Source organism: Sinocyclocheilus grahami, unplaced genomic scaffold (genome assembly GCF_001515645.1).
Source record: "Sinocyclocheilus grahami isolate Dianchi unplaced genomic scaffold, SAMN03320097.WGS_v1.1 scaffold116.1, whole genome shotgun sequence".
Classification (NCBI taxonomy): Eukaryota; Metazoa; Chordata; class Actinopteri; order Cypriniformes; family Cyprinidae; genus Sinocyclocheilus; species Sinocyclocheilus grahami.
The window spans coordinates 85,074-95,140 of record NW_015505295.1 but is presented as its reverse complement, the minus strand read 5'-3'; the positions used below and the strand labels follow the sequence as shown (position 1 = coordinate 95,140).

At 37.0% G+C, this 10,067-nt stretch overlaps 2 protein-coding genes and 1 long non-coding RNA gene across 3 annotated transcripts in view; 2 read left to right on the top strand and 1 right to left on the bottom strand.

The window, feature by feature from the left end:
- The window catches only part of LOC107589459 (barrier-to-autointegration factor-like), a 2,879-nt gene extending 1,579 nt beyond the window's left edge, over positions 1-1,300 (top strand). The window contains exon 2 of the mRNA XM_016277911.1: positions 980-1,300. Within this exon, the coding sequence (XP_016133397.1) occupies positions 980-1,300 (321 nt within the window). The remainder of the gene's footprint in view (positions 1-979) is intronic.
- Positions 1,301-6,352: 5,052 nt separating this feature from the next.
- On the top strand, positions 6,353-7,357 carry LOC107589370 (uncharacterized). The gene is made up of 3 exons (XR_001609670.1): positions 6,353-6,411; positions 6,876-6,945; positions 7,032-7,357. It is a non-coding gene; the product is annotated as an uncharacterized lncRNA (long non-coding RNA).
- Positions 7,358-8,773: 1,416 nt separating this feature from the next.
- Positions 8,774-9,760, bottom strand: LOC107589367 (free fatty acid receptor 2-like). The gene has a single exon (XM_016277777.1). It carries the CDS (start codon positions 9,758-9,760, stop codon positions 8,774-8,776), a length of 987 nt encoding a protein of 328 aa, XP_016133263.1.
- Between the last annotated feature and the right edge of the window lie 307 nt (positions 9,761-10,067).

The window sequence follows — 10,067 nt, the reverse complement described above, 5'->3', positions numbered from 1 at the left end:
ATAGATAGATAGATAGATAGATAGATAGATAGATAGGCTTTATAGACAGATAGATAGGCTTTATAGACAGATAGATAGGCTTTATAGACAGATAGATAGGCTTTATAGACAGATAGATAGGCTTTATAGACAGATAGATAGGCTTTATAGACAGATAGATAGGCTTTATAGACAGATAGATAGGCTTTATAGACAGATAAGTTGAGAGTGACTCTTGAAGGACCAGCACCCCATCCTCTTGTACCACTGTTTGTAGAATTTATCTTCCAGAATCTGGCAGTAAGTTTTGGGAGTTAATTTTTAGTCCATCTCGAGATTTTATCTGTAGAAGATAACCTGCTTAATAATTATGCACACCTGAATATAAGGCATTTTTCACTTCCAGCCTTCATGAACAATAATATATAGATTATAAGTGATTAAATACAAGATTAATAGTAGTTATTAAGATTGACGTTGTTTGGAATTGGTAAAATGTGTTTGGAAAAAAATATAATCAGAATATCAACTTGCATAGTAATTATGCATGCATTGTATTTTTCCTCTTCTGCTGTCCTGGTAATGCAAGGAATGTTGTGATTGGTTGTCAAGGCAGCCAATCAGAATTTCACTTTTGTGCGCTCAAAATATGATCTTTCGCGCACAGAATTGTGGCAGAGATCTAAGCCTTTTTTTGTAATGTTGACTATCCAAATCACACGTTGGTGGGCGGAATTAGTGTAAATAGCCTCTGCCAACATGGCAGGCTATTTGCACTTAGTGTAAATAGACACTCAGTTTTTTTAGAGTGTTTGCTCATCTTCAATACGTCTATGGGACGTTTCCTTTTAGATTTCAAATAGACATCTATTAGATGTTAGTTTATGATTTAGAATGTATGTAAAACTGACATCTTACAGATGTCTGTCAGACGTCAGACATTTAATCCGTTTTTTACAGGTCTAACAAGATACATCTTGTTTATGTTACTTTTTTTCAGTTTTGTGACTTCACAACTAATATCGCTGCTGAGTCTGACCTACAATTAGCTGCAATTACTTCCCGAAAACACAAGCAGTTCTGTTTGGAGCCGATGGGAGATAAACCTGTACATGATCTTCCTGGAATTGGTCGTGTGCTGGGCGGGCGACTGCAGGGCAGCGGTATAAGCCATGCACGGGACATCGAGGGCCATTTCCTGGTCTTCAACCAGAACCAGGAGAAGTTTGGGAACTGGCTTAGAGACACCTGTGGGGCAAATGCTAAGCAGCAGAGGGACTGTTACAATGGTCTGAGAGAATGGACAAAAAATAATTTGTAAAGAGAAGGGATTGGTTGCATCTACAGTATATCATCTGTAATGATATTCATCTCTGTTCTACTCTTGAATATATCATCTAATTCTGAAAATGTCTACTCTTAAATGAATCTTATTTCAAATTTTGGGTGAATGGCAAATAATCGCTTATCAATGGGAAACTTTACAAACAATGTTTACTTGGAAAAACTGTATATGTATGTATGTAGGCCGTGTTTGTATGTATCTATATATCTACCTACCTATTGTCACAGAGTCAACATCGCCAGCTCCAGATCCCTGCCTACTCATTCCCAATCACCAGAATACTGATCCTTCACACCAGGAACTCCTCATTAGCACTCCCTATATTAGTTGGTTTCTCACAGTCCCTCAGTGTCTGGTCTCGTCGTTCTATCAAGAACGGCTGCCTGACTCTCAAGATTCTCAGCAAGCCTGTCTGTCTGTTTGTCTGCCTGCCTGCCTGCCCACCCTTCCTACATCATCCATTTGTCTGTATCCTGCTCTATTCATTTATCTGAGCCAGCCTTCCTGTTTAATAAATCATCTGTTGCTGTCATATTGTCTCTGTCCCCTTCTGTTGTGTGACATCTATCTACAAAAGTATCCAGTTTACTAGATCTTTTTAATGGATGTGTGCAGTGATATTGAAATCAATTATTGTAATGCCTCATTCATAACTTCATCTCTCACAAGAATGTCTTTGAAATATTCATTTAGAATGTTCATTTTCCAGCAAATATAAATTTGACCATTAGTCCACTGGCAGCTGTTTTTAAGTGCATTATTATTGGGTCATTCCTATAGTTTATTCCTATAGTTAATTTATTTTAACGTTCAAATTCATAATTCATAATAATCAAAATTGGTACCTAAGAATAATTTTAAAAAGCATTTCCCATCACAAATTCCCATGTCTCAAATCATGTTTTCTCAATCTCACGTCACACAATACATTTTATTGTGATACATATTTTTAATGCACAAAACCATTAAATTATGTCTCAATCTCCAGTCCACCCTGTTACAGTGGTGCCTATTTAGAATGTTCATTTTCCAGCAAATATAAATTTGACCATTAGTCCACTGGCAGCTGTTTTTAAGAGCATTATTATTGGGTCATTCCTATAGTTTTTTTTTTTAACGTTCAAATTCATAATTCATAATAATCAAAATTGGTACCTAAGAATAATTTTAAAAAGCATTTCCCATCACAAATTCCCATGTCTCAAATCATGTTTTCTCAATCTCACGTCACACAATACATTTTATTGTGATACATATTTTTAATGCACAAAACCATTAAATTATGTCTCAATCTCCAGTCCACCCTGTTACAGTGGTGCCACTTGCCCTTAAAATCTTAAGCAAATGCCCTGAATCACATGACTTGCTAGAAGTGTCATCATTTCCTTGGAGGGAAAGCAACTTCATTCTTAAACTTCTCCGTATTCCTCAATTTTAGAAGTCTTCTCTAATAGCATAAAACATAACATGTCCACCATGTTGTCTCAATTTATATTGGACATGAAAATGTTTGTTCATATTTTTATACATCTATTAAATATCTTTGTAAATGTTAATCATCTTTTGGCATGTTGTTCTTTTCTAGTTGGTATTGGGTTTTGTTAGTGTTACGTCCCCTAGTGGCTCAGAGGTATGGCGAAGACACACATAAGAATTAGCACAACCTTATCAGTTTGTCTCTAAGAAGTGGTTCGCTTTATTTACAGTGCCAAGGACAGAATTTATACACAAGGCAAAATGAGATAATACTTATATACAATTAAGGTAAAGAACAAAAAACAAAAACAGAAAACAAAAGAAAATCTTCGGCATGCAATAAACACCCTAACTAAGGCTACGCTAACTAAAACCAAAACATACAAAAATGGTACACCAATGGCACACAAAAAGACAGAATTTATACACAAGGCAAAATGAGATAATACTTATATACAATTAAGGTAAAGAACAAAAAACAAAAACAGAAAACAAAAGAAAATCTTCGGCATGCAATACACCCTAACTAAGGCTACGCTAACTAAAACCAAAACATACAAAAATGGTACACCAATGGCACACAAAAATGGCACATTCCTTACCTGATGTGTATAACAGAGGTAATCCTACGTGTAAGCAGGTGCACGTCACGTGACATACTTTCCTTTTCTATTCTCTCTGGGTCAATAAAACGTGACTCATTCAAGACATCATAAACATCATCTGGAACAACACACCAGGGGTGTGTTCCAGAAAGTGGGTTTTGTTGGAAACTCAGAGTTTGTTAACCCCAGAAAAGGGAAACTCAGGGTTTTCGGTTCCAGTAAAAGACAAAACTAAACCTCTAGGTAAGTTACCATAGTAACTTACTCTGTGAACCTAACCTGGGGTGCGTTTCCCAAAAGCATCGTTAGCCAACTATGGTCGCAAGTTCCGTCGTTACCAACATAGTTCCATGATTCGGTGTTTCCCGAAACCATAGTTCAAACGAACATTTGCCAACTGCATCGCAAACTTGTGTCGTTGGAATGACAGCGCTTCACCTGTGGTTAGAGGCATAGGTCGGTGTTAGTTTGCTGTGTTGATGTTATTGATTGCGCCGCACCTGGGGTGTGTTCTATTCAGAGTTATCGACCCTATGCCCTATTCCTTTCGAAGATTTCACCATCCACTTTGAGTGATTTGGAAGAGTTAAAGTTGTGGTGCTTAGATCTTACCTAATTTGCCTGTAAATATTTTTTTTATTACAAATTCAGTTTGAAACTATATAGCAGCGTGGCCCTCTATGCTGTTTACAGTACCAGACATTGTTCTGTCGTACCGGCAGCTCAGTACCCTTTTCTGTCCTGCTTGACAAATGCAGGTTTACTGTCTGCAGCATTGACGTGGACACGCTGGGTCTCTCTTGCGCGTGAGCGTGGACAAACTGGATCTCTTTTCACTTCAAGCACTGGATGTATCGATATGAAAAGAGTGAAAATTTCCGGAGGCACACTGTTCAAGCTGTATACTTCTGTCTTTGTGGCCAATAATTCAAATGGAACTACCTTTTAAACAACAAATCCATAAAAATCTACAACAAACTGAGCAGAGTAAATTATTAAAAAAAAACATCAACAACCATTCATTTTCACAATGCATTTTCTCTGTGGACCTGATTTGGACTTCAGTGGACGCGGCAGTTACACAGCACAATCAGAAAAGGCGGTCCAAAGACGTGTCTACATGCAGAAAAACGTTTGCGATACAGTAAGTGTATCAACATTTGGTACAACATTAAAAAGACAATACTCCTGTATGCTAATGTGTCAGTAGCCCATGCTGCAATGGATTTGTGGTGGATGAAGATGGACTCACCAGTCAAAGTTAGATCTTCGAAATAATGCCATTATTCATTATTTCATTCAGAGTGGGAACCTCTGCAGAAATCATGAGTATTGGAGAACTTCTAGCAACTTGCAAGCTACATTTTTCAGTGATTACCCCTCAGTATGCTTTATATTGAGACGCATCCTCCTCATCCCAATTTGTCAAATGGTTTCTGATTCAGTAGATGAAGAATTCCAAGTGAGAAGGAATAGATGATTGCTTTCTGATAAAGCCTTAAATCAAGGATAAGATGGGACACCTGCAAGCACTTTGACCTCCACTACGATGCTTAATATTATACTATGTGTTGTGTGATATGGAAAGTGAGTGGGTATATTGGTGTCATGTCCTCAGTCATGCATTGCAATGTATAGTAATGCAAAAGAAGCTGGTGGAATGGAAGAAGAAATCACAGAAGATGATTTCAAGATATTTTGGAGGGAAGTTTTCTTACATTAACAGATCAAGAATTGTTGTCAATGAAAGGATCACAAATAGACCAAAGAAACTTTTGATGCAAATGCCTGAAATGGTCACAGCATGTGGCATTTTATTCAAGATTTGTCTCAAAGGGATGTTTTTAACCAGCTTACTTGGCAACAGCGCTCAGATGGTTACATGTCTCCAAAAGCTTCCATCCAAAAATATTTGGGAGACCTCTCCTGTTTTGAAGAAAATGAACCACACCGCCTTCGGCGTTCCATGTATTAAACAAAAAACACCAATCAAAGAAGACCGTATCTAGGTAAGTAGAGTGTGTGAGTGATTTTCGAATATGGAGTTCATACATAAACACTAATACAAATACTTTTACAGCATCAACAAAGGTGCAAAGACCTCTTCTGAAGATGCAGTCCCAGAAGAAAACTCTTCTGCCAAAAGCCTGATAGTAAGTTGTTTTCTATTCTATTTTATTTTAGGACACAAGACCACTCTACACATGATCTATGTCATAACAATTACATTGTTCTCATCTCTACTTCAATATAAAAGGTCTGTGAAAACTGTGATTCAGAAGAAGTGTGTTTTCCTGAAACCAACCAACGCTGAGCCTTCTTCTGTAAAGGATGATGCAACCCAACAGAACAAAAGAGGTCCAATGTTATTCAGATGTATGTTTCATTGATTGGGCAGTCAGTACATTGTCAAAGCATGTGTAGGTTTAGACTAGTACCTTTGGAGAGATGTTTGCTAAATCATAAAGACAATTGCTCTGTTATCATGAACTGGCCACAGATATGAACGTGCAGAATAAATATGCTGTAATACGAATTTGAATTGCTTGCTCTTTTCTTGTAAAACAGATGATCACAAGATCGCATACTCTTCGGTAAAGAGGAGGCATATTTGTCATCTCTAAACTCAACAAAGTAGGTTCTTTACCTCCCTCCGTTTGTTAATACAGTAATCAATTACATCCTACTATTAACTTTACATTGAAGTATAATTTTCAATTAACATTTATGACCTAAGCAATGACTTATGTAGTTTTTATTTCAAGCAAGATACATTTATTAAAATAAACTTGACTTTTACTGTAACGCTTTTACCAAGTACATAAAGCTAGCTGTTTCATTCGTGTGTTTGTATGTTTATTATACAGTAAATGTAGCTCATACATGTTGGAACCGATATGATATTCATTGTTGTCTGCTTCTACTGGACTTTCAGGAGATGTTTATTTAACTGCCCACCTGAAGATGAAACGTTCATTGTTGGAAATGGCAAAAAAAAAGAAAAAGGTCTAAATTAAAGAGTTTCTTAACACTTTTATTTGTGATCAACACTCACTTTCCTTTGACTCCAAAAACAGTACCACATATCAAAAAACAAAACGGTTACACTTTATTTTAAGGTGTTCTTGTTGCAGTGTAATTATACATTTAAGTACTGTAGCGAATTTAGCTCACAACAGGAAATATGAATAATTAACCATAACTAGTTATGATTAGATTATGCATAATTTATTGCTATTACAATAGTAAGTACATGTAATGTGTAACAAGGATACCTTAAAATAGTGTTGCCTAAAAATCTGTTAAAAATACAGTTTAATCTGTTACTCAAATACGCAATAAATCATTTGAGAAATGTAAAATGATTTACTAATCTTACGTAACTTTTTTTTTCTTGATTATCACTTAATACATAACCTCAGATTGTATGGGCTACTACACAACCTAACTAGTGTTTATTTACATTTTAGCGACTACAGTCAGCCTGAGGACTGCAAAGGGTCTGAGATCGGCTCAGATTGGGAGGACAGAGGGAACAATGTAAGTTATATCTGTTGTACAATTATTGTTTAACTATCAACATCAATACTTATTATGCAGCTCATTTTTGTATTTGAATTTTCTAGCAGTCCAATTGTGAGGGGAATGAAAACAAGCCACATGTCAATCTGTCATTCGAGAGCAAATGAGAGAAAAGAGGTTTTTGTATGAAATTCCTGAAACATTTGCTCAAAATTCAGAAGATGAAAACTCCGCTGCAAAAATGCCTGATCAACCGTCTGGAGTGCATACATCCTGGGAAGATGTGCTCCTCAACAAATTAAAAACATTGCCGATAGGAGCATCGAAGACTTAAAACACTGATATCAGTGCACCAATCAGAATAAGCCATTTTTTGCACTATGCCAATGTAATTGATTATCTCATCGGATTTAGGTGGAAACAGGAAAAGCATGATAGGCAGGATGTCACCATTTTAGTTGGTGGATTCTCAGTACAGATCTGTACTGTTGTCCAATCAAAAAAGATGAGAAAGAGATACAACTTCATGACAAAAATCTTAATAATGCAAAATTGAAACCATCAAAAGAAATTGCTAAAAACTATTCTGTGACAATTTGGAACTATATCAAGGGCAACCATGACAAAGTGGAAACTTATGTACTGACACCTCAAGACGCCACTGCAGTATGTGCTGTTTTGTACTCAGAAGTTATTAGGTATCCTAGCATGTTTTTCCACAACATTCTTCTGATGCATTATTATAAATCACGGAGCAAATTTTGTGACTATTATCCCATGGTAACAGGAGGTTCATAGAAACATCAGAGCAAAGAAGGAAAAGTTCCAGAAAAAGTTGTAAAGAGAGAACAAGAAAACCTTGCATTTTGTGCTAAGAAAATAATGAGCAATGAGGGGAAAAAGAAGCACTCTATCCCAAGTTACCTTGCCAGTTTAAAGAACCAGAACCTTGGAGAACACTCTCATGGACTCATGCTGATTGCAAAATGTGTGACTAACATACAAATATAAATTGGGGGCTCTTTTTGAGAGAGGCTTTTGGGGTATGGGAGCTGAACACTCAGTAACCCTTGAAGTTTCACCCAAAGAGAGGTCTCCTAAACCATTAATAAAAAAACAACAACTATTTCTATAATATCTGTTTATTTATTTATGATTTTATATAATATTTATGTATTTATAACATGTAATTTTATGTTAAATATGTTAATAAATATGATTTATTGACTTTTTGTGAGTGGTCATGCATTACATGAGAGGGGTGATAACATTTTGCTGTGAAAAATAATTAAGACAAGCTGCAATAACAGTAAGAAAAGAAAATTAAACAGTATGTATTATCAGTATTATTGATTAGACATTTGTTATCAGCAAATTTATGGCCTCTACATACAAAATAGTGCGAGTCAAGTCAGAAGACAAAGAAGAGAAGAGTCTAAAGGCTGAATACACTGAAGTCTGTGTAAACTGTGGTTATCAGCTGCTCTTTAACTGTCAGCGGTACTGTGCTTGCAGCTTTTACCATAGAGAAAATCACTTTATGGGGACTAATAATTATAATTTGATAATAATTACTTTACAGTTTACAGTATGTACTTTTCTGTGTATATCTATACAGTGTAAACAGAGAAAACTCACTTCCAGGAAATCAACACAAGTGTAATTTATCCATTAATTATATATCTTTGTTTCTCTTGAATAAATCTATTTTTAAATCCATTTTTAAATCATAAAAAATTCAAAAACGTTCTGAATAAAATGTGCATTCTCACATCAAATTTATTTCATGCAAACAATACTTCTTTCTGTAGGCCTAAATGAACTAAAATACTCTATAGCTCGATTCTCACCCCAGGTCAAAAGGTGGGTTTGTCTCCTTGTAGGCTTCAGTTTTGGAAGGGCCAGCAGAACAGCAGCTTCTGCATTCTACAATGTGAATTTTCTCCTTTAGACCATTAACACATGAGCGTATGGCACTGCGAACAGCAGCCGAGGAAAAGTAAAAGATGATGGGGTCCAAACAGGCGTTCAGAGTGCTGGAGATCAAAGCAAAATGACGCCACCATTCGCTATTACCGCGAATGAAACCAACCACATGTGAGACGTTATATGGGCTAAAACAGATGGTGAAAACCAACAGCGTCCCCACCGCCAACCCAATGGCCCTGAGTCTACGGCGGCGTCCGAGATGAGGCAGATTGGAGAGGATTCGTATGAAGTTTATGTAGCAGAAGCAGCAGATGAGGAGGGGTATACAGAAAAGCACGAGAAAAAGCTGCAGACGAGCAGGAAGCAGAATGTTCAGCTGTTCTACGGTGAAGTTTTCGTAGCAAATTATCTCGTGAGGATTGGGTTGTAGCTTGCTGTGGCTCGAATTATCACTTGAGGGTATGTATGGCACAATGTACACGATGCTGAGGTTAAGAGATCCCAGAAGCCAGAGGAAGCAGCTTGCAATCACAGCATTGCGTGGTCGGCGGCCTAGAGCGTATCGGATCGGAAACACAACACCTAGGTAGCGCTCTATGCTAATCGCGGTCAGAAATAACGTGCTGGTGTAGATGGTGGAGAAGAAGAGGAAACTGCTAATGGGGCACAGGTAATATGGCAGGCTCCATTTGAAGTTGTCAGTGGCCTCCTTCATCTTGAATGGCAGGACCGCGAGGAAGATGAGGTCAGATATTGTCAGGTTTAGCAGGAGAATGTCGATGGGGGTTGGCTTGCGGTGAACCTTTCGAAGGAAGGTAAAGAACGCTAGCATGTTGGCAGGAAGGCCGATCAGGAAGGTGAGGATGTAGACTGATAAGAGAAGCTCGTAGTTTAACTTGGCCATCAGTCCGTACCTCACAGATGGTCAACAGGTGCTAGAAACACTGTGCAGAGAACCAAAACAGCAGAAGTCAATAAGGTACAAAGTATAGGAATACAGCTTTGCTCTTGCCATTGTCAGAGGTTAATAATGATGAAAAACCTTTAATAACCCTTTAAAGAACTCTAAAGTAATGGTTTTAACCAATGTAAAGCAAATCCAAAGAGCAATTCATAATGCATGCCATAATATATGTAAAAAAGGTGATTTCGTAAGATATTTCTTCAACTATGGCATGCTTGTCTTTGTGGACTTTTATATATATATATAT